This window comes from Sorex fumeus, unplaced genomic scaffold, assembly GCF_029834395.1.
Source record: "Sorex fumeus unplaced genomic scaffold, SorFum_2.1 ptg000043l, whole genome shotgun sequence".
In the NCBI taxonomy this organism is placed as follows: Eukaryota; Metazoa; Chordata; class Mammalia; order Eulipotyphla; family Soricidae; genus Sorex; species Sorex fumeus.
Window position 1 is genome coordinate 33,027,237 of NW_026606100.1, and position 24,647 is coordinate 33,051,883.

Genomic DNA, 24,647 nt, shown 5'->3' on the forward strand with positions numbered 1-24,647 from the left:
TTTGTGTGGAAAAATCTGGTTTTCAGCCCCAACCTAGGAGCATAACTGGAGACAACGGTTATTTTTTTTTCCAATTTGCATTATAAATTTTATTCCCGAAGTGAGAGACAGGTTCCTTCCATCCCCAAGATCACCCTCTGCCCTGAAGAGATCTGGGGAGGGTCCCCATTGTCCAGGGCAAGAAGGGAGAAGGGCTGGTACTGCAGCCTCCAGCCTACGGATCTAGTCTTCATTCTCAACAGGGGATAGTTGCTGCCCACTGTTATTTCTTTCACCTGTTCATTCCTTAAAAAAAAAAAAATTAAAAAGCCATTACTGAAACAACACAGTAAGCTGGGACAGAGAGCAGAGGGACCATCACTGTTTCTGCTGCGGGGCCTCCTTCCTTCTGCATCTTGTAGTAACTGTGTCAACCTCAGCTGCTGACAACTGAACATACCTGACCACAGAGCCCCCAATGAAGCAGTTCTTCACCAACAGCATGTGGGGGTAGTTCTCAGGGCCGGTGACACTGATACCCGCTATTTTGATGTTGAGATTCTCCAACGTCCACAGAACAGAGTGTTCCACAGATGCTCAGGTCTTTCTTGAATTCCACCACCACGTCCTTGCCCACAAGGGACTTGAAAAAGGAAAGAAAAGCATGGTGCTTGCATGCAGGAGTGCTGGCCAGGCCTGTAAGAACCCAGCTGGGGTCTCCCCCTCCACCTCCCAGCCCCCAGAGGGAGGCTGGGGTGGGATCTGAGGCCCACAATGGTTATTTTTCTGAGGAACTGTCAGACTGTCTTCTAAAGCCACAGTGCTTATTAATCTAGCAGCAGTGAGTCAGAGCTTCTGTTGTTCTGTGGCCTGCCAGGATTTGGTAGTGGTCGTGCTGTGGATGGGGGCATTCTTCTAAGTGTGTATATTCTTGATTTCATCTGCATGCTTCTTCTGGCATAAGAAACATCTCTTCATATGTTTATCTGCCATCTTTCTGTCTTTGGTGATGAGTCTCTTAAGGTGATTGCCCCATTTATTTTTACATGTTGTCTCCTTGTGGTTGAATATTATGAGTTCGGTGTGTATTTAGGGTTACAGTCTTTTATCAGCTATCTCTGGCAGATGTTTCCTCCCAGTCTCTGCTTTTTCTTCTTATCTTCTTAGCAGTATATTTCACAGAGCAGAAAATTTAAATTTTAATTAATTCCAGTTTCTCAGTTTCTTTTCTTAATGGTTTTTGCCTTTAGTATTGTATCTAAAATGTCATACCCAAACTCAAAGTCACCTAGATTTTCTTTTATGTCATCTAAAATTTTTTTCATTTGTTTTTTGTTTCGGGGCCATACCCGGCAATGCTCAGGGGTTACTCTTGGCTAGCACTCAGGAATTACTTCTGGTGGTATTTGGGGGACCATATGGGATGCTGGGGATCGAATCCAGGTCAGCTGCAAGCAAGGCAAATGCCCTACCCACTGCACTCTCTCTCTGGTCCCCTAGAAGCTTTTTTAAAAACATGATTTCCCTCAAAATAAATAAATAAATAAATAAATAAATAAATAAAACCAAGCATCATTTTCCTCATCACATTTAGGTCTGTGATGCATTTTGAATTAGTCTTTGTGAGGGGTGTAAAATCAGTGGTTAAATTATTTTATTTTGTGTGTTGCTCATGAATCACTTGCTGAAAACGCTGCCTTTTCTCCATTGTTTATCTGCCTCTTTTGTTCAAGAACTGTTGATTGTACTTCTATGGATCCAGTACTGCATCTCCGCTCTCTTCCATTGATCTGTTTCTCTCCTTGCCAGTGCCCCACTGTCTCGATTGCTCTAGTTTATGTTATAGAGTCTGGAAGCTGGAAAGTGTCTGTCCTCAAATTTTGCTATTCTTCAGAATTGACTCGTCTTTTATTCTTTTTTTTTCCTCCACAAAAACTTTAGAATCACTTTGTCAATACATACTGTAGTTTAACTAAACTTTCCTCTGGGGTACACTGAATGCATAGATTATGTGGAAAAGAACTGGAATCTTAGGTTGCAGAGATGGTGCAGGACGCAAGGCACTGGCTGTGCATGCCGCCGACCCTGGCACACTCCTCATCACTGAGTATGATCCCCTGGGCACTGCCAGGGGTCGATCCTGAGCACAGAGCCAGGGATAGCTCCAGAGCACCACTGGGCTTGGGCCCCCTCCCAAACAAACAAACAGACAAAACCCCCAAATTAACTGATATCTTGACAAAATTGAGTTTTCCTGTCCACATACATGGGATATTTCTATATTTATTTAGATCTTCTTGGATTTTTCAAAAGTTTTCCTCTGGGCCGAAGCTATAGTATATAGCAGGGAGGGCATTTGCCTTGTACATGGCTGACCCAGCATCCCATATGGTCCCCTGAGCACCACCAGAAGTAATTCCTGAGCACTGAGCCAGAAGTAATCCCTGAGCATTGCCTGCTGTGACCCCCAAAAAGCAAAAATAAATAAATAATAAAAATGTATTGCTATCTAATCAATTTAAATTCTAGAACAGTGTCAACAGTTGTGGCTTTTCAACATTAAAATGAATTTAAAAAATAGCTTTATTTCTATAGATTGTTTACACATTTTGTTCAATTTACTCTAAAGTATTTCCTTTTTAAAATGCAAATTGGGGGGCTGGAGTGACAGTGCAGCAGGTATGGCTTTTGTCTTGCATGCGGCTGATCTGGGTTCGATTCCCCTCATCCCATAGGGTCCCCTGATCACCACCAGGGTTGATTCCTGAGTGCAGAGCCAGGAGTGACCCTGTGCATTGCCGGGTGTGACCCCCCAAAAATGCAAATGGTATTATTATAAATTATTATTATAAATTTATTATTAGCACTGTAGCACTATCCTCCCGTTCTTCATCGGTTTGCTTGAGCGGGCACCAGTAATGTCTCACAACAAATCGTGAGACTTGCTGTTACTGTTTTTGGCATATCGAATACGTCACGGGGAGCTTGCCAGGCTCTGCTGTGCGGGCGAGATACTCTTGGTCGCTTGCCAGGCTCTCCGAGGGGGCGGAGGAACCCGGGTCAGCCATGTCGGCCGCGTGCAAGGCAAGCACCTTACCTGCTGTGCTTGTTCTCGTTCATCACTAGTTCAGAGTCAAGTTATTGACTCCTGTCGATTATCCTTATACCCTAAAGCCTTGCTGTAATTGCTTATTAGTTCCAGGCTCACCTTCTGTCAGTTCTTTAGCATTTTTGTCAGAAATAATTTATCTTACTGCTTTAGTGAGGGCTTCCAGATGATTCATCTTTCAGTCTCATTTGCGTGCACGGTGTCTGATTTATAATAGATTTTCAATCTCTATGCACAGATGTTATAAACCTCTGTACATGTGTTAGGGTGCATGCTTAAGAATATCAACACTAAGGATGCATGACCGAAAAAGAGTTTGGGACCTATGCTATTGGTTAAAGGATAAAACTTCCAGTTCCAAGATAAACACATTCTGTGTGTGTGTGTGTGTGTGTGTGTGTGTGTGTGTGTGTGTGTGTGGCGGGGGAGGGTCACACCCAGTGATGCTCAGGGGTTGCTTCTGGTGGTGCTGCAGATGGAATGCCAGAGACTGAACCTGGGTCAGCCACATGTAAGGCAAACACCCACCCGCTGTGCAATTGCTTGGCGATAAACACATTCTCAGGATGTAGCAGATAGAATGGTAGCGAAACACCATTGCCAGTAGGGATGAGTTGGTGGTTTTCTATTCCAAGTTAGTTTGTTGGGCTGGAAAGATAGTACAGGAACGAAGGGACTTGCTTTGCAGGCAGCCAACCCTAGTTCAATCCCCAACACTGAATATGGTTCCCTGAGCACCACCAGGAGTGACCCCTGAGCACAGAGCCAGGAGTAAGCCTAAGAACTACCTGATGTGTCCTAAAAACAACAACAACAACAATAAAAATAAGTAGATCAACAGTGTCTGGACTGGGAAGGAAAGTATTAAGGTCTAGACAAGGGTCCCTTGGAGTTCAGGGGAACCCATCATGGCTTAGATGGATGAACCCCATTCTAGAATGGTTCATAGGAGCTTCCCCCAGTGGGGCTAGAGGGGCCAAGAAGTGGGCCAGGGATGCAGCCCCAGGCCCCAGCATGTGGAAGGCTTGGGCCACAACCCCCCAGTCCATTTTTATTGTTTTATCAGAGAGAGAGAGAGAGAGAGAGAGAGAGAGATAGGAGGGAGGGAGGGAGGGAGATAGAGAAGAGAGGCGGAGGGAGGGAAGGTGGGAGGGAGGGAAATAGGGGTGGGAGAAAGGGAGGGAGGGAGAGAGAGAAAAGGAGGGAGGGAGATGGGGGGGAGAGAGAGAGAGAGAGAGAGTAGGAGGGAGGGAGGGAGGGAGGCGGGGAGGGAGGGAGGGAGACAGAGAAGAGAGGCAGAGGGAGGGAAGGTGGGAGGGAGGGAAATAGGGGTGGGAGAAAGGGAGGGAGGGAGAGAGAGAGAGAGAGAGAGAGAGAGAGAGAGAGAGAGAGAGTCCCACGTGGAGGGAAACAGGGAAAGGCAGAGGGAAGGGGAGAAAGATGAGGGCGAGTGGAGGGAGGAGGAGAGAGCCAAGAGCCTGGGGAGTGAGAGCCCGGCTAAGAAAAGAGCCAGGCCTGGAGGAGGAAGGGGAGAGTGGGAGGCGCAGGGGTCGCTGGAAGCCTGCCTCTCCCCGGGGTCCCTTCCCCAGGACTCGCTCCCGGGGCTCGGCTTGAGCACGCCCAGCGTCCACCCTGCACGCGTCGGCGCACACGTGCACATGCGCCCCTGGGGGCACAGGCTGGGAATCGGGGAGGCGGGGTTGCCAGGGCGACAGGTGCTAGAACTCCACCTTGCGGCTATTAATAGCTTCCATTGAAGCCTTCCAAGCGCTGACTTCATCCAGCCCCGCTCCCCGTGGGTTCCCCTCTCCCTCTGCAGTCCTCGGAGGAGCCCGGGAAGGGCCCTGGGGGGGCTGCGCGGGCCACTTCCCTGCCGCCTGAGAAGGCAGGCCCGGAGCCTTCGGGTTCGGTTCTGGTCGGGTGGGGTGGGTGGGAGGGTGCTGGGTCTAACCACAAATCCTCCTCCTCCCAGCCCCCTTTGCAGGTCCGGGCCTCTCCAGAAACTTGCAGAGTGGGGGAGGGCCACAGCTGGCAGTGCTCAGGAGCTATTCCTGGCTCTGTGCTCAGGAGTAACCCTTGGTGATACGCCGGGGACCATCGGTGGGAGTCCGAGGCAAGGTCAGCTGCATGCAAGAAGCAGCTGCACTGTCTCTCCACCCCAGTTCACATCTGTCACTGGCAGAGCCAAGGGACCCCAGAGAGGAGGGTCCGAGGTGCAGCATTCCAGAAGTGCGCCCAGCTAGTGTAGAGTTGGTGTCTCAGGGACAGCCAAGCCTGTGTCAGTCCCCAGCCCCGGCCCTGAGGCTCCCACCAGCTTCTCAGTCCTGGTGGAGGAGAGGGAGTTTCTCCCTGATCTCAGTTCCACTTTGGTCCCTAACATCTCTGGCCAAGATCAGACTGCGTTGTGTCACCCCCAGGAGGCTTGGCTCTGCCTCTCACCCCATTCCCCTTCCCATTCTCCACTTCCCTGCTTGGCCCAGAGTTCATGGTTTGACTGACTGTATAGGCCTGCGACTCCTCCATCTCTTGCAGGCCCTCCTCACCCCTGCCTCAGTCCCTGGCCCCTCCTCCTGCTCCTCTCCCCTGGGTGAGAGGGGTGGGACTCCTCCCAGAAGGCCCCAGCTGCCCCCACCCCCAAGCCACCATCTGCAAATCTCTCCAGGGCCTCTCTTCACCCCTCCCCCTCACAGGGAACCCAGTTCCTTGGGATGGATTCTGAGCCCAGCTCACAGTGACCTCATTCCTGCAGATCTGAGGGGGGGGGGTGTGTGGTGGGGGTGGGTGCGGGGGCATAAGCGAGTATGGTAGTGTGTGTGTGTGTGTGTGTGTGTGTGTGCAAAAGTGAGTGGAGAGATAGAGCAGAGGTGCTCGCCAGCAGGAGCCCAGGGATTTCTGGTGCATGAGTCATGGGTGGGAGGAAATCTAGGAAGATCCGCCTACAAAGATGACAGTGTCCCTGACCTGCTGTGTCCACTCTGAGCTGGCCAGGCACGTGACCTGGGCATCGCAGTGGCTGGAGGTGGGGGGTGGGGGCTGGCTTTCTCTCCAGACCCCAGAGAGCAGCAGCTGTCACGGATATTTCCAGCTTGCCCAGATGCCCAGACATTTAAGGATGTGATGCCTGGAATGGGGTGGGCCTGGAGGGCAGAGACATCAGCAAGGCTGGCTCTAGGCCTCAGGCCCCAGATGGGCCTGGGTCTGCAGCAGGCTGGGGGAGCTGGCCACTTTCTAAGTCCTAGGTGTACAGGAAGCATTGGAGGTGACAGACACTCTCCCTGCTCAGAGCTTTTCCTCCAGAGGGGGCAGAGCATAAGAGGGGTGAGGCACTGTTTCCCCAGAAAATCGGAGTAAGGGTACAGAGCTATGGGGAAGCAGGGGGGAGGGGGTGACCCAGGAAGTGTGAGATCCAGAGGCGCCATGTAGGAAGCCTGGAGGGAAGAACCTTCCATGGGGTTCCGGGGAAGCCCAGGGCTCCCCATGCCCGAAACCACCTGGGGAGTGAACCAAGCTGAGCAGGAAGGTGGTTTCTCTCTGGGGACCCGGAGGCTGGATTCTACCCCTGGCAGATCAGGAGGAGAAGCGGGCCACAGTCCCTTTCCCCTTCTCACTGGCTTCCTGGCCACAGGGCTGAGGCACTCGAAGGAAAAGTCACGGTGAGCAGGGGACTTGTGGGAGCCCCTCTCCCCCTGCCCCCCTGTAAGTCTTCCAGCCACAGAGACCCCCACCTTGCCCCCTTTCCGGAAGGGGACAGAGCCTTTCCGTTCCAGAGTTGCCCATTCCCCAGGGTGAAGAGCTGCTCCCCCAGCTCAGGGAGTTCATCCTTCCATGCAGGCCCCGTTTGTAGTCATTCCACATCCCCCCAGGACCCCAATTAACTGGGCAGCCCCCGGCGGGGTGGTGGTGGTGGTGGTGGTGGAGGAACTTGTTCTGGGCCCACCCCCTGACACCCCTTCAGATCCCAAGCCCCGTTATTCACGCAGCCGCTCCTTCAAACAGGCGTGTTCGGGCTTCCTGGGTGCCAGGCAGCTCCCAGATGCGCTGGAAGTTGTCAAGCGGAGCCGCCCGGCCGCGCGCCCGGCCAGCCGGGGACCTCGTGGGGGCTGCGGCCCGCTCTGCTGCGCGGGGTCCCGGCGTGCGCCCGTCCGGGGCACCCCCCGCGGCGGCCTGGCACCCCCCGCGCTCCCCGGGAGCCAAGCGGGCGGGCGCGGGCGGGCGCGGGTGTCACTGAGCCGCTCATTCTCCGCGCAGCTGTCACCATAACAACCGCGGCGAGGGACGCGCGGCGACGGCGCGGGCGGGGGGCGCGGGCGGCCCCGGAGACCCAGCCCCGCGGGCGCCACGCACGTCGTCGCCGCCGCGGCCGTCCCCGCGGGCGGGGAGCGAGGCCGAGCCCGCGCCGCAGGCCCCGCGGCCGAGCGCCCGCGCCCGGAGCCCCGACTCTATGGCCCGCGGGGAGCGCGCCCGAGCCGCCGCGCCGCGCCCAGCCAGCCGGATCCCCAGCGCCCGCGGGCTCGGGGCCGCGCCCCCGCCGGGCATGGGCGGCAGGTAGCCGGTGGAGCCCCCGGCAGCCCGACGACCGCGGCCCCGGCAGGGCCCTCCCCCCGGCGGCGCGCCCCCGCGCGCGCACCCCGCCGCCGCCCGCGCCCCGCGCTCCTGTCCAGCCGCGCCGGCCCCCCGCCAGCGCCCGAGCCCCGGGCCCGGATGCCATGGGGAACAACTTCTCCAGTGTCTCTTCTGTGCCCCGGGGAACCGCGAATCGCCCGCCGCGGGGCCACCCCGCCAACCTCAAAGGTAAGGGCCCGGGAGTCGCGGCGCAGGTGGACAGCCGGGGCGGGGACGGCCGCCCCCCATCCAAGCCTCTTCCCAGAGGTGCCACCTGCTGTGCGCATTTGGTGCCGAGAGATGCGCAGCTGGACCGGGGTGGGGACTTGCGGGGAGCTGCCCCAGATGCGAAGGTAATGGGCAACCCCTCCAGGCTGGCGTCCGCGCCCCTTCTTCCCCCGGCGGGCCTGCGCTGGAGTGCCCTGGTTCTGGGGGGGCTTGGCGAGCAGGCCTGGGTGGAGAAGGGCAGGGGCGTGGGGGGTGGGTGGGCGATGCCCAGTCAGGCCCGCTGCCCGCCAGCGCTTCTCAGGGGAGGCGTCCGCCTCTCCCTTCCTGCTGCCAAGGGCTGGGGGGGTCACACACGGAGCACCAGTTGCATTTCCAATCGCCAGGGCTTGTAACTGCCAGAAAGAAAGGGCCTGAGTCCTCTAAGGGCGATGACTTTTTGCATCCACCGAATTATCCTGCATTCGGGTTTCCCCAAAGGTCGGTTGACTACTTGGAACCGAGTGAAGAGGCTCCGCTTGACAGAGGGTCTTTGTGCTTTTAGTTCTCAGACCAACTCCCTTCCCTCCAATTCCCCTTTGAAAACACAGCTCCCCCAGCACCCCCAGGTCCACAGGTTCCCCTCACATGCTTCACCGCCCTGGGCTCCAGGCAGCAGTTGTCCTGGGTAGCGTCCGGCGTGGAAGGCTGCCCGGAGACAGGGAAGGAAGCCTTGTGGCTTGCTCAGAACCCACCCTGCTCAGGAAGGACAGTACTTGACAAAGCAGTGACATTCACGGAGAACTTCCACAAACACCTTTCCCATGAAGGCTGAGGTGGGCAGAGCCAGTGAGCCCGTGGTGTGCGGGGGACCCACACGTGGCTTGTTTTAGCTTCCAGAGAGAGGCAGAGGGAGGGTGCACACCCCAACTTCTGACAGACAGCGGTGTGGTCCTATCTCTGGCTGCACAGTTCAAACCTTCAAGACAAGGGAAAGGCAGAAGACAGGATCGGGGTCCTGCCTTCCAACCCCAACTCCCCCAGAACCCCAGTTCTTGCTGGACTTGAAAAAATCAATGGAGGATAGGTTGTGGGGAGGCTGTTTTTTTTCTTTTGGTAATTAATATGTCAGTCCAGATCCAGGTCCCTTTGAAATACGATATTCCATTGGCCTTGTGATTCTGTTGGAGAAGCTGGTCCTCAGGACCAGGTGATGTGGGCAGTGGCTGGGCTGCTTGGGGCAGGTCCATTTTTACCAGGAAAAGCCCCTTCACTGCCCCATGTTGTGGTGTGTTTTCCCTTGGGGGAACGTTCTCCGATGTTGTTCTTGATCACAGACTTGGCGGAAAAGCGAACCAAAAACCAGGATATAAAGGAGTATTGGCTGTGAGATCACAATTCGGTTAAAAAGAAACGAATGCCGTCCCCTGCAGGCTGAGGGTTTCCTCTGGGGCGCACAGATTACACGCGCTTTCTCTTCTTTAAAATCTTTTCCTCTCTCCTAACTTGGCGGCGGCGGACGAGCGTTGTTTCTGCCTAATCGAAGAGGAGCAGTATGTGTCAGTGTAGAAAGACTGGTTCCGGGTGTGGGAGCGTTCCTAACGCCCAGGAGACAAGGGGCACCCCTTCGTTTGAGCTGCTTGCTTCCGTGTGAGAGTCGGGGAAAGGCAGAGGACTCGGGTGACCCATCAGGACTGGTGGCAAAGCCAGGCACCTTGGGCCAAAGGCATGGCGTAGATGGGTCCTGTAACGAGGTGACCCCACCTTGAGAAGCCCTGTCTGTGACCACCAGGCGGCCCAGAGAAGGCGTCTGAATGGCACCTCTTTTATCTGGAACTTGGAACTGTGGGAATGTGAGGTGTCATCTAGGAGGGGCCGCTGGGAGGCCCCTGTGGCCAGGGTTTCAGGCAAAGGAGAGTGTGGGTAGGAGGGGGACCAAAGTCACTTCACTGCCCGTCACTTCACTGCCCGTGCCCTCGCCGCTGCCCTCTGGGCCTGACTCCCTGCTTGTCTGTCCTGGGAAGTCCCTTTGATGTTGACCTCTGGGGTGCAGGGGTCAGTGCCTCAGAGGGAATGATTGGAGGGCAGTCTCTTACCATCCACAGCACCTCCTCACCCCTGCCCCTGCCTCCCTCCTGGAGGTGGACAGAGAGCTTTGGCCCTGCTCCTTCCAGCCCTGAGATGCAGAGCCTGCCCTGGTGTGGGAGGGGTTCTCTGTTCTTGCCCAGCCCCCTCCACTCAGGGCCCTCAGCTCTGTTCCCACCTTTGACAGGTGCTTCCTACAGGTTCCCTTCTGGTTGTGTCAGCACCAACTGCCAAGCCATCACTGATTTTGCACGTTTAATGTGTGTGTGTGTGTGTGTGTGTGTGTGTGTGTGTGTGTGTGTACTGGTCTTGGGCCACACCCAGCAGTGCTCAGGGGTTACTCTTGGCTCTGCACTCAGGAATCACATTTTTTCTTCTCACATTGAATTGCCGTGAGATAGACCCTTACAAAGTTGTAAGTTCATGATGGGGTTTCAGGCATGCAGTGTTCCAATGTTCCCATCCCTCAACCACTGTACATTTGCCACCACCAACGTCCCCAGTTCCTTTCCCCCCACCTGCCTCTATGACAGGCAGCTTTCTTCTTTCTCCTTCTCTCTCCTTTTGTGCACTGTGGTTTGCAGAACGGGTACTCAGAGGTCATTGTGTTTATTCAGGGCGTTCAACATTCTTATCGGGAAGGTACATCTAGAGTAGGTTTTTAGTTTTTTTTTTTTAACTGGTGGCAGCTTTGGAGTGCGGACTGCTGGGGTTTCTGGAGGTACAGGGAGGTGGGCAAAGGTAGCCCATCCTGACCCTGAGAAAGTCTGGAGATTCCAATAACAAAATCAACATACCCAAATTTTCAGCAGATTCATATCAGTGAGGTCTGTCCCAAGATGGTGGGGTTCAGCTGGGGCATGGTGGCTATTTGGATTGTGGGAGCAAACAGCTGCCAGTAGCTCTGGTTGGGTGGGCACCAGGCAAACCACCGCCCCCCCCCAACTCTGATCTACCCCCAGTCTGTTCAGCCTTTTGTGGATCCAAGATTATCTGTGGATTTTTTTTTTTTGCTTTTTGGGTCACACCCAGCGATGCTTAGGGGTTCCTCCTGGCTCTGCACTCAGGAATTACTCCTGGCGGTGCTTGGGGGACCATATAGGATGCTGGGAATCGAACCCAGGTTGGCCGCATGCAAGGCAAGCTCCCTACCCGCTGTGCTATCACTCCAGCCTCTATCTGTGGCTCTTGATCTCTTTGGAGATTTATTTATAGGTCTCCAGAACAAGGCCAATAACTGAGTTTGTATGATTGAGCCAGAGGTGGTTTGTAGGCGTGACTCCCACATCCCTAACTTTGGGTGGTTTGATTTCTCAGAAAAGTTGGTCCTGAGTTGTTGGAGTCCAGCCAGAGGCATAGTAGCAGTTTTGGGGTGTGAGGAAGACTGAGGGTCCCATCAGGCTGACCCTCTAGTGGTGCCACACCTCCTGGGTCCAGTAGCAACAGCAGCAGTGGACCCGGCAGGGACCAGGACCGGGTCTAGGGGTGCTACCATTTATGGCGTGGGCGCTCTGGACGGGTTGCAGCCACCAGGCCAGCAGGAACTGCTGAGGGGCACACGTCCCCATCCACGGCCTCCAGACAGTAGGCGCTCAGGGAGGCTTTCCTTCATAATATGCTGTGGGCGGCACTGGTGGCGTGGTCTGGTCCAGGGAAGACATGGTGGCAGGGATTACAGGGGGTGAGTTGTCTGAGCCGGCCTCCATCATGGGAACCCTCAACTCCGGTGCCCGCAATCCTCGATAATGCCAAGTGGGGCTCGAGGAGCCCTGTTCATTCATGCTGTGCTCTTGCCACCCTGGCGGCCAGCTAGCTGCCCATAGTACCAAGAACCGGGGCAGCTCCATCAGCTTCGGAGCCTGGAACCTGCAGTCTTCACGCGTCCCCCTGAGGCCTGACACTTTGTCCTGGGTGCCAGTTTGGTTTCACTTAAAACCACTCTTTTGGAGAGAAAATGCTTAAAGGGCACTTACAGTCATTTTCTGCAGAAATTTTATGACCCCATCAGCCCTGTCGTCCAGAGTGCTGAGAGCTGCTGCCTCACCGCTGCCATCCTCTCTCCTCTTCTCAGGAATCACCCCTTGTGGTACACGGGGACGGGTGGGATGCAGGGTCAGCTTCAAGCAAGGCAAACACCCTACCCTCTGGACTGTCTCTCTCTCCAGCTCTATATTTTTATGAGTTTGGATATATGCATATGCCCTTGATACCATTACAACATTTAAGGGACTCTACTTATCAATTCTGAAGTTAAATTTTGGGGGGGGGGGGGTAGGGCATGCCCAGTAATACTCAGGCCTTACTCCTGGCTCTGCACTCAGGAATTACTCCTGGGGCTATGCTCAGGGAACCATATGGGATGCCAGAGATCAAACCAGGGTTGGTTGTGTGCAAGACAAATGCCTACCTGCTGTACTATTGCTTCAGCCCCAAAGCAAGAAAGTTTTTTTTTCTTTTTGGGTCACACCTGGCGATGCACAGGGGTTACTTCTGGCTCTGTACTCAGGAGTTACTCCTTGCAGTGCTCAGGGGGATCATATGGGATGCTGGGAATCGAACCCGGGTCGGCCGCGTGCAAGGCAAATGCCCTACCTGCTGTGCTATCTCTCCAGCCCCGAAGCAAGAAAGTTCTTATTGAAACCTATTTGTGAAGATGTAAGGAGGACAGGCTTCTCCAGAGTGGAAATAGGGAAGCCGAGAAGCATCTAGGCAGCAAGCAAGGTCCATGTTTAAGGGAGAGCATGGGCTTGAAGAGCAAGCTAATTTCTTTATTTTTTAAACCATTTTTTATTGAGGTACTGGGATTTACGCATGCCATTAATGATACTTTTCATGCGTACATCATTCCAATACCACCCCCACCTCACCACGTCCTAACCACCCCCACGTAAACTCGGTTTTATAGACAAATTCTCCATTTCCAATGGTATTGACCATTTGTTTCCTCATCATGTTTCTTTATATCCCATTGTGGAGATGGTGACATCTAAACACATAAATGAATAAAGCTAAACTCCTAAAGCTCCAGAAAAATGTAAACCCATCAGTTGATAAAAATGTATTTTTAAAAAATTATTTTTTTACAGGTATATAAATAAAAAAATTTAAAGTTTTCATGAAATATGAAAATCCTACAAATATACAATTGAGTAAGAATGAGGAGAGGAGAATTAAGAAAGTTTAGTGGGGAAATATGAACAGCCTTCTAAAAGTATGTTTTATCTTTCAGAGGGAATATTAGGTAGGGCTGGATATTGTGGTGGGTAGGGCATTTGCTCTTCTGAATGGCCCAGTTTCAATTCCTAGAACCCCATATCGTCCTCCAAGCACTAACAGGAGTGATCTCTGAACAGAAAGCCAGGTGTGGTCTCAAGCTCCAAAATAAGTGTGTGTGTGTGTGTGTGTGTGTGTGTGTATTGCTTTGTATTCAGCCATTGATTATGCTGATTGAATTGGGCATAAACTCCAGATTACGTTTTCTTTATTTAAAAAATTTTCTACAGCGGGTAGGGCGTTCGCCTTACAAGCGGCCAACATGGCCGACCCGAGTTCGATTCCTCCGCCCCTCTTGGAGAGCCCGGCAAGCTACCGAGAGTATTCGATATGCCAGACACAGTAACAACAAAATCTCCAATGGAGACGTTACTGGGCCCGCTCGAGCAAATCGACGATCAACGGGAGGGCCTTTACCTTTACCTACCTAAAAATATTAAAATTTGTGAATATTCATGAGATAGACCATTACAAAACTGTTCATAATTGGGTTTCAGTCATACAGCATCCATTCCTCTACCAGCGTACATTTCCCACCACCAGTGTTCCCAAGTATATATATTTTAAAAAGGGAATATTGCCTCTATGTTAGAAAATACTATACTGTAGATATTGCTTAAGTGTCTGCATTATTCAGTAAAGGATCATAATGAAAGTCCCTGAATAGACATAGAACATTCAATATAAAATGTTAATTCATTAGTGAAAAAGTAAAAGTCCCGTAGGAAGCTAGAAATACAGACCTTAATCCAGCAGAGGGCAGCCACAAGTGCCATTTAGTGCACGACACACTCAGTCTAAGTGCTGAGAAATTTGTCTTGTCCTTTAAAGAAGCTCCTTTAATGCTTCTTGCAAAACTGGTTTCAAGGCTATGAATTCCCTAAGCTGTTGCCTGTCCACGAAGTTTTGTATTGTTCCTTCACATCTGAGTGATAATCTAGATGGATAAAGTGTCCTTGGTAAGGTTTTCATTTCATTGATTTTCTTTTAATTTATTTATTTATTTATTTATTTATTTATACTCTGTCCCACTCGTCTGGCTCTTCGAATCTTATTTGATAAAACTGCTGGGAATCTTTCCTCTGTATGTGTGCTTTCTTTTGGATCTTGCTGCTTTCAATATTCTGTCTCTGTCTTTGGCTTCTGTTATTGTGATTATGTGTTTTGGAGTTTTTCTATTTGGGTTTATTTTTACTTTTGAGTTCCTGGAATTGGTGGTCACGCTCTCCTCAACGCTGGGAAATTTTTTCTTCTTTTTGAGTCACACTCGGCGTTGCACAGGGGTTACTCCTGGCTCATGCACTCAGAAATTACTCCTGGTGGTGCTTGGGGGACCATATGGGATGCTGGGAATCGAACCTGGGTCGGCCTCGTGCAAGGCAAACGCCCTACCTGCTGTACTATGGCTCCAGCCCCAGCGCTGGAAAATTCTTCTCTTAGGAGTCTTTAGTGTCTCTTTGTTGGGTTTGCCTTCTTGTTTCAGGAACCCTAGTGATTCTCACATTTCTCCCCTTGAACTCATCCCACAATTTTCCGGTGTGTTGTTCATTTATTTTCAAACTTTCTCCCCCATGTTCTGCTGTTTTCTCAAGGCTTCCTGTATCTCAGAGCTCATCAATCTTTTCCTCAGCTGCTGTTATTTTGCTGCTCAGACCTTCTGCTGAGTTTCTAATATAACCTACCATACTCTTTATTTCTGTCATTTCTTTCTTTCTTTTTTTAAATTTGGTGAAGCAAGAACGTTTTTATTGAAACTTATTTAGAAAGATGTGAGGGGAGAGACCGGAAGACGTGCATGCAAGAGAGAACACGGGCTCCTCTCCTGTGGAAAAAGGCAAACCAAGAAACAAAGACCAACACAAGCTAGCCAGATACGTGCTCAAGGGCAAACACGGGCAGGAAGAGCGAGCCTCATCCTGCTCTTTCTGATTGCAGCTTTCTCATCTCTGCTCTTATACCCCGGTGCTCAGAGGTTACTCCTGGTTCTGTGCTCAGGGATCACTCCGGCAGGGTTTGGAACCATATGGGGTGCCGGGGATTGAATTCGAGTTTGCTGTGTGCCAGGCAAACGCCCTTGCTGCTATACTATCTTTCAGCCTCAAGTTTCGGAACATGTTGCTCACCCTGAAATGAACGTCTGCACTCACAAAGCAGTTCATTCCCTGCAGACGGCCACCCGGAGTTCCTGGCCACCGCTAGTCCATTTTCTGTTCCGCTCTTTCTTTTGTTTTTTTGTTTTTTTGCTTTGTGGGTCACACCCAGCGATGCTCAGGGGTTACTCCTGGCTCTGAACTCAGGAATTACTCCTGGCGGTGCTTGATGGACCATATGGGATGCTGGGACTCGAACCTGGGCCGGCCGCGTGCAAGGCAAATGCCCTACCCGCTGTGCTATTGCTCCAGCCCCCGTTCTGCTGTCTTTGCCTGCTCTTTTCTCCTCTGAGAAATGGAATCAAGCTGTACAATGGCTTCTCACTTATATCCTCCTTTTCATATCCACATTTTAGCACTTAAATTTTTTGGATTTTGGGGCCATACCTGGTGGTGCTCAGGGATTACTCCTGGCTCTGTGCTCAGGCGTCACTTGTGGCAGTGCTTGGCGACCATATGCAGTGCCAGGAACTGAACCAGGGTAGGTTGGCCACGTGCAAGGCAAGTGCCTGACCCTATGCACCATCTTTCTGGCCTTGTAACATCTTTCTATTTTTTTCCCCCTTTTTTGACTGAATGACTGAATTCCACCGTAGAGACATGCCACGTGTCATTTGTTCACACACTGATGGATATGTGGGCTGTTTTGATCTTTGGTTTGGCTGCTGTGAAGATTTGTATGCGCGTTTTTGTCTGAATAGCTATTTGCGTCCCTGGGGGGTAGAGAACCTGGAGGGAAAGGTCCCTCTCTTAAAAGTTGGCACTCCTCCAACTGGACACGAAGTGGTTCTTGAATTGGTTTCACAAAGCCACTGGTTATGACAGTCACAGGGAGACTGCCCCCTTCCCCCCTCTGGAAGGGAGGGGGATGGGTGACACGGGAAGATGCTGGCAGTGCTAACAAGCTCTTTTCTTTGATGGCTGAGGCCAGCTCAGACAGGGGCCCAGAGGCTCCGCTGGGGGCGTATGTGTGGGGGGGAGGGCTAGATTCTCCCAGGGGGCCAGAATGAGCACAGCACCTGTTGGCAGACTCCAAACTGGTGGCTTCTCTCTGGGGGTGGGGCCTGCATTGCCCTGCGACTCAGGGCAGCTGCTCCAGGATCCAGGCCCTCATCCCTGAGATGGCAGCTGACCCTGTCCCTCTGCTGTTGCCAGTGAGTCTCCTCAGCCTGCAGCGCTGAGACCTAGGGAGTCCACTTGCTCAGTGTTCCTCATGGCCAGGCCGACCCACAGGTACTGCACAGCCCGGCTGGCGCTTTCTTGGTTGCCATGACACTTGCTGGTCAGGCGTGCACCTCCTGCTCTCCGCCCTCAGCCGCGGCCCTGAATGGCGACTGGGAGTGCGGGCAGAGAGGCTGCGAGAGGCCCATGTCATGGGCTTTGTGGACACGCATCTCTTGCTCTGCCTCCACCCAGCGTCCTGCAGAGTTTCCATTCGTGCTGACCTTGAAACCTTTTTTTTTAAATTATTATCATAATATTTACAACAGCTACCGTGGACGGCCGTCACTGTGTAGGGAGACCTGCGTACACTCTTATTTCCATCAGTGTCCTCTGGGTGACCTGCTGAAGGAGGAGGAGTCACCGTCTCATAGATGGGAGAGAGGATCTAGCCACCCCAGAGCCCCAGAGCCCCAGATGGGGGAGTGAGTGGAGCTGGTGGAGAAGGTGGAGCTGGTGGAGCTGGTGGAGCTGGTGGAGCACTTGGAGATGGTGGAGCGGATGGAGCAGGTGGAACTGGTGGAGCTGGAGGTGCTGGTGGAGATGGTGGAGCAGGTAGAGTTGGTGGAGACGGTGGAGCAAGTAGACTGTTGGAAATGGTAGAGATGATGGAGCTGATAGAGCTTATGGAGCAGGTGGAGATGATGACGCTGTGGAGCTGATGGAGATAATGGAGCTGGTGGAACTGGTGGAGCTGGTGGAGCAGATAGCGCTGTTGGGGATGGTGGAATTGGTGGGGATGGTGGAGCTGGTGGAGATGATGGAGTTGGTAGAACTGGTGGAGATGATGGAGATGATGGATCAGGTGGAGCAGGTAGAGCTGGTAGAGATTGTGGAGCTGGTGGAGATGGTGGAGCAAATGGAGCAGGTGGAGATGGTGGAGCTGGTGGAGCAGGTGGAGCTGGTGGAACTGGTGGGGATGATGGAGCTATTGGAGCAGATGGAGCAGGTGGAGCTGGTATACCAGGTGGGGCTGGTGGAGCAGATGGAGATGGTGGGGGTAGCAGAGCAGGTGGAGCGGGTAGAGCTGGTAGAGCAGGTGATGCTGGTGGAACAGGTGGAGATGGTGGACCGGGTGCAGTAGCTGCAGTATTGCAGTAACCTCGACCTCGCAGATACGAAATCCACAGTTGTGAGCTTTGTACAGATGTCAGTTCCGTCTTAGGGGACTCTGTCTTGCACTGTGGGAGCCAAGTTGGGGAGCATGCCTTCGACCTCACGACAGAGCCCTAGAGGTGGAAGATGGAGACACACGTTTGACATCCCCGTGCTCAGTCCTACCAGGTATGTGGCCATGTGGCTTCTCTTCAGATACTTCTGGGGGTTTAGGGTCAGTGTTCCTCAAAGAGAGGCTTTCCCAGTCTCCCCCAGAACCCCCAGAAGAGATCCAACAATGTGGGCTCCCAGTACCCAGGCCTGCCAGATGCAGAACTCTCAGTGAGGGAGCCCTCAAAGGCATGTGTGACCAGAGCCCTGCATCTGCACAGTCCCCTGCAGACTCTTGGATGGGCTGAGACCAGGCAGGGCAGGAGGGGGAATGGGCAGGCGAAGACCCTGGCCCCTGTGGGTGTGGCTAGAGGGTGTGGCAGTGAGGGTGCAGAAGCAGGAAGTGGGGGCTGTGTTCCATGGGGAAAGGAGTAGGTGCCCACCAGAGGAGCCAGTTCGTCCTTGAAGACTGAGTGAAGCCCATCTTGTGTGTGTGTGAGTGGAGGAGGGCGGGTTTCAGATGTCAGGATGTCATTGTTAGACTGGAGGCAGTGGGAACTGTGAACAGCATTTGAGAAGTTAGTTGCAGAAGAAAGATAAGGATGGAGATAAAGATGGTGATGAGGATGGTGATGAGGGTAATGGTGAGGGTGAAGATGATGGTGATGATCATGGTCGTGCTGGTGATGGTGATGAGGATGATGGTGGGAGGATGGTGATGATGGCGGCGGTGGTGGTGGTGATGGTGGTGATGGTGATGAGGATGATGTTGGGAGGAAGGTGAGGATGTTGGTGATGCTGCTGAGGATGATGGTGGAAGGATGGTGAGGATATTGGTGATCGTGATAAGGATGATGATGTCAGGATGGTGATGATGGTGGTGATGTTGGAGGTGATGTTGGTGATGGTGATGAGGATGATGGTGTGAGGATGGTGAGGATGGTGGTGATGGTGGTGGTGATGGTGGTGATGGTGATGAGGATAATCATGATGGTAATGAGGAGGAGGAGGAGGGTAATGACGGTATTAGAGGTGATGATAGTGATGAGGAAGAGGATGGTGATGAGGGCAGTGATGGGGTGGTGATGCTTGTGGTGACTGGCATAAATGCTGATGTGAGTGATAGTGATGATTATGGTGATGAGATAGTGATGGGTGATGGTGAGGAGGTTGACAGTGTTGGTGGTGAGGATGGTGATGACAGTAATGAGGCTGGTTGTCATGATGAGGATGGTGGTGATGGTTAGGGTGAGGATGATGGTGGTGAGGATGATGATGATGGTGGTGGTAGTGCAGGCTCGTGGGAGGAAGGACTGAACATCTTGCATGAAAGGCAGGTCAGTGGCAGCTTCAGGGTTTTTGTCTGAGGCCGAGCTGCAAGGGTTGGAGGGAAAGCCAAGCTGACAGCCTTGTCTTGAGTTCTTTTCCATGAATGAATCTGGAAGCAGTTTGACCAGGAGATGGTCACTAGTGGAGTATCTCATAGTAGATGTATCCTTAAGCTCCCCATAACTGTGAGGGAGGTTTATTCCCACCTGTCAGTGAGGAAATGGGGCTGAATGGGCTTTGAGAGTGTGGCTGAGCAACACTGACCTGGAAATGACAGAACCTACCCAGGACACTGAAGCCCACAAGCTTCAGGATATTGGTGATGGCTTTTTTTTTTATTTTTAATTTTATTTATTTATTTATTTGCTTTTTGGGTCGCACCCGGCAATACACAGAGGTTACTCCTGGCTCATGCACTCAGTAATTCCTCCTGGCAGTGCTCGGGGGACCTTATGGGATGCTGGGAATTGAACCCGGGTCAGCTGCGTGCAAGGCAAATGCCCTACCTGCTATGCTATCACTCCAGCCCCTGGCAGATTGGTCTTGAGGGGGAATTTCTGCATCCCAGGGTGCTCTTCCTCTGACCCTTTGGGGTGACAGGTGCCCACTTCCTAGCTCTGTACGTGGAAGCTTGAGCATTGGCCGGAAGTCACAGAATTCAAGATGGAGGCAGGATTGACAAGAATGGCAGCAAGAGGAAGGAGAGGGGAGGCGGATGGAGCAGGTGCCACGCTGCCTGGGGATGCCAGGCTGCCTCCAGCCTGCCACGCCAGCTGCCTGGGCCTATTTTCTGTTGGTCTCTGACTCTCATTCTTGGTCCCACACACCCCAGGGCTCGAAGCTGAGGGGCTGCTTCTCATTGAGCCGGTTGCTTTGGCAACCCCGGGCAGGATGCAAGTGGTCTCCTTGGTAACGCCTGGGAAACCTGCCTACGAGGATGGAGGGAAGTGGACTTGCCAGCGGTCAGGCTGGGGGCCAGGGGCAGAGCTAGGCCTGGCCTCTGAGACGACAGGCCCATGAGGAGGGAGGGTCAGGAGTATGGAAAAGCCTGGGCTGCCTGTTGGCATCGCCCATGGAGCCAGAGCCCAGGGACCCTGCTGGACTTGGGCGCTAGTGAGACCAGAGGTGCTCCTGGGCCCATCCAGGAAGTGGGCGGAGATGGGAGCTGGAAGGGGAGAGAGGGCAGCTCCAGCTCCAGGGTTTATTGAAAGATATTTATCAGGGGCCATTACCAGATCCCACAGGCTCTTGGGAGGAGCAGGTGCTGCTGCTGCTGCTGCGTGTGTGTGTGTGTGTCTGTGTGTATGTGTGTGTGCGTGCACACGTGCATGCACTCACGTGTGCATTTCTATGAATGTGTGTTTGTGTTTGCGAGTATGTTCCCCCCTCCCCCGCCTGTACAGAGGGAAGAAGGACTAGGAGAGGAGGAGGGGTTCAGGGCAGCCCCTAGGAGACAGGGTTTCTGCTCTGCTGCCGCTTCTGGGCGAGGCTGGGGTCCGGAGTGGAAAACGAGAGAGTGAGAGTTGGGGTTCCTGGCATGTTCTGATGTGGGAGGAGTGCTTAATCTGATACTTATTTATTTATTTATTTATTTTTCAGCCTGTCATTTAGATGCACACTCAGCACCAGTCACTGGCTGTGCGCGCTCTGGGCCCCCGGACCCCTTGGTATGCAGACCAGATGAAGGTTTGCAGCCTCGCCCTCCTCCCTGCAGTGTGGGGGAGGCACATGGAAACCAAATGAGAAGCCAGTGAAAGAGGAAGAAAGGACACAAATCAGAACATTCTCAGAATTGCTAGCTCAGTGCCAGAGCCTGTGCTAAGCTCTTTATTTTTATTTATTTGGGTTTTGGACCACACCCTATGGTGCTCAGGGATGACTCCTGCCTCTGAGCACAGGGATCGCTCCTGGTGGGCTCAGGGAAACATATGAGGTTCTGAGGATTGAACTCAGGTCAGCCTTGTGCGAAGCAAACATCCTACCTGCAGTACTATCTATCTGACCCCTGTGCGAGGCCTTTCACTCACATTATCTCATTTAATCTTCTAGAGGTAGACTTGGAGAAGTTCTGTATCATTCTCCAGGTCAAGACTGGTATGAGGCTGAGCAGGGATTCTCAGAATCCTGATAGAATAGAGCTCTCAGACTTGAGAGCAATCTCTCTCCTTCAGCCCCTTCTCCCTCTTCAGTAAAATTTAGAATTTAGAGAAGTGTTAGAGGTACAAAGACATTGCAGAATAGTCAGAGGCTTTGGGCATGCCCTGTACTCATTAACATCATTAGTAATGTCGATGTCGGCCAGCCACCTTGGTGCCCGTGAAGCACCCCTGAGCATTCATACCGTTAGCCCTGTTCATGTTCACTTCATTTCTTGGCATCACCTCGGTTTCCATCAGCTCTGTGGCCTGCCTCTGTCTGGTCTTCTTAACCTCTCTAGGCTGTAATGGCGACTCCTTTTCTTGTTGTTTATAACCGGGGCAGCTCTGAGGATCTTGGGTCAGACGATCTGTCTGAGGCGCTGCTCTTCTTTCTTCTCCTGCTTGGCTCTGGTGGTGGGTTTGTCCTGCCCGGTCAGTGAGGCAAGCACAGTCACGGATTATCCGGGATGATCCTTGCTTGATTTGGTACTGGAGGCACGGCTCAGGCGGGGACCACACGGTGTTGGGCCCTAAAGGGGTGCCTGCATGCATGTGTTCCCTGGTACGCTCTTTGTGGGGAAGAGGTCCCTCTGCCCAGCACACAGCGCAGGGCTGGAGGGGGACACTCTAAAGTATGAGGGGGCATCTCTCTCTTCACCGTTCGACACAGTTCCTTCTTAGCTGCTTATTGAGAACTTACAGCACTTCTGCTGGATAGGGCTGTGAAGGGGCAGGCTTTGTGTGTGTGTGTGTGTGTGTGTGTGTGTGTGTGTGTGTGTGTAAGTATGTGTATGTGGGAATGTATGAGTGTATATGGGAATGTGTGTGTAATGGGAGTGTGTGAGTGTGTGTGTGTATTTGTGAGTGGGGCAGGGCTTGGTGGGATGTCTGGGGGTTTCCGAGGGAAGTGTGTATGTTGGGCCCCGTGTTCCAGTGGGAAATGAGTGTGTGGGCTCCATGCTCCAGGAGCGTGTGCCCCTCAGCATGTGGTCACGGGCTGTTCACCCAACATCCCCAACCCACGCCAAGGATATGCCACAGGCCATCCCAAATGTCTCTGTGGCATTACAAACAAACAAACAAACAAAAAAACAAAAAAACACCTGACTCTGCTGGCCAGTGACAGCTCCGTGGGCTGACCTCAGGCTTTTCATGCCAGAGCCTGGGTTTAGTCCCCAGCATCTCACAGTCCCCTGAGTACCACCAGGAGTGACCCTGAGATCTGCTGGAAGTTGCCCCTGAGCACCAGTGGGCATGGCCTGAGCCCTTCCAAATGAATAGCTCTCCATGTTTTTAGAAGTTTGATGGGGGGGGGGGGGTGCGAGAGCCCCCTAGCATGTCAGAGCAGGGAGAGAGAGTGGAGCACAGTGGGGAAGAGGCCCTTGGAGGGGTCTAGACGCGACAATCGGGTGGGGCTGGCGGCCGTCCGCTTCGGAGGGCTGAGTCCGCGCCAAGGAGCTCTCAGCAGAAAGTCATTACACAGCCACAGCCGCTCTGTCCAGGAGTCAAATTGCTGGTCACAAAGACCGTGCAGGGTGGGACAGTGAGGGGGGGGGACAGGGAGGAGGGGCGCACCAGGCTGGGAACAAGGCAGGAGGGTGTGGAGTGCAGGCCTGCTGGCTTCCCTGGTTGCCTTAGAATGCCACCCAGGCTTCAGGGGTGGACAAGGACAGTGCAGGGGAGCACTTCCTGATGAGCACCACCTGGGGAGCACTGCCTCAGAGGCACCCTCTCACCATGAGGGCACTGAAGCTTTGTCTATTCCTACTCATCTCCTTCCTCTCCTGCTTGGCTCGGCCACTCCTGCCTGGCATCCTCTGGAAGGTTCATCTGCAGGGGCGGCTGGCCTGGATTTGAATGTCCAGTGTGGGGGTCCCAGTTGGCTACGAGTGGGGGGAGGGGCACTCGGCCCAGTCAGAGGGGAGCGACACTATGGCCTATGGCCAGCGCTCAAGTGCTTCAGTTGTTGGTACCTGCTCTGCATGCGGCTGGTTCTGTGTGTGCAGACAGTGCTGAGACTGGGCATCCATGCTGCCAGGAGGCGCTCGTGATTTGGCCTCTGCCAGTTCAGTGCCTGCTGACATGAGTGTCCGGACTGTAGAAGGGCCAGTGGCTGTTGGCTTGGAGCATCAGAGCCCAGAAACACCCAGGAGATCATCAGCCGGCTCAGCCCAGTTTGAATCCTCCACCCCCGAGGGAAGGGACACAGCGTGGATGGCATTGGATCAGGTGGCCACGTGCTTTCGAGGCACTGTCCCTGCGGGCTGATGCTCCCAAGATGCTTCTCCCCTGACAGCATGTGACAGCATGAGCACCGCCTGTAGGGGCCGTGCTGGCTAAGGGGTGCTTAACAGTGTGAGCTCTGGGGTGAGAGAGAGGCAGCAGCCGGGTGGCAGGCAGGAGGTGCCAGCAGGTGGGTTGGATGTGGAAACAGAGGGGGTGCAAGGGTTGACTTCTGGGGTGGTGCTCAGTGAGTCTTGACAGAGATGGGGTGAATCTTTGTGTATGTTGATATTGGGGTGTCTCCTGAGTCCCACCCTGACCTTGGACTCTTAAGCCAAGAGGAGACAGGTGAGCGGACGCAGAAAGCCAGTGCTCTGGCACCTGGGTACCTGGCTGCTCTGGGCCCTGAGCTGTCCCCGGGTGTCTGTTCTCAGGAGGCAGACATGGGGCTCGTGGAAAGTGATCATGAATCAGTGTGGGCAGGACAGGGCTCTTCCGGTTTCACCCCTTAGGATCACAGCCTCAGCACCTCACCCTGAGGCTGGTTCTTATGAAATACTCCACCTGTCAAGGTATAACCAGAGAAATGGACTGAGAGATGAGTCAGGAGGAGGGGAAGGAAGGAGAGAATAAAGCTTTTTATCTTGAACCCTGGGGCTCAGAGGCTTTCAGGGGGGCTGCCGCCCTGATGTTTGAATAGTCCTGCTGACTTTCCCTGTCTTCAGTTCTCATGGCGAGGATTCATCACCCCACCTCATCAGAGGGTGGAAAATTCTGTACTTCAGGCTCTTGATGGATCTTTATTGGGACATCCTTTTTTGGGGGGTAAGAGGGATTTGGGTCCTACTTGGTGATCTCAGGACTTACTCCTGGCACTGTGTTCATCACTTCTTCTTCTTTTTTTTTTTTTTCTTTTTGGGTCACACCTGGCAATGCACAGGGGTTACTCCTGGCTCTGCACTCAGGACTCACTCCTGGCGGTGCTCAGGGAACCATATGGGATGCTGGGAATCGAACCCGGGTTGGCCGCATGCAAGGCAAATGCCCTACCCACGGTACTATCACTCCAACCCCATCACTTCTTTTTTAAAAAAACTGCATTCCTTTTATTGAATCATCGTGAGATAC

At 53.2% G+C, this 24,647-nt stretch overlaps 1 protein-coding gene and 1 pseudogene across 1 annotated transcript in view; one reads left to right on the forward strand and one right to left on the reverse strand.

Moving 5' to 3' along the window:
• Positions 1-357: 357 nt before the first annotated feature.
• On the reverse strand, positions 358-7,624 carry LOC130029423 (U6 snRNA-associated Sm-like protein LSm2; annotated as a pseudogene).
• Positions 7,625-7,717: 93 nt separating this feature from the next.
• Positions 7,718-24,647, forward strand: part of NEURL1 (neuralized E3 ubiquitin protein ligase 1) — an 86,754-nt gene continuing 69,824 nt past the window's right edge. Inside the window, exon 1 of the mRNA XM_056120550.1 lies at positions 7,718-7,879. Coding sequence (XP_055976525.1) covers positions 7,795-7,879 — 85 coding nt within the window. The 5' untranslated portion in view covers positions 7,718-7,794. The remainder of the gene's footprint in view (positions 7,880-24,647) is intronic.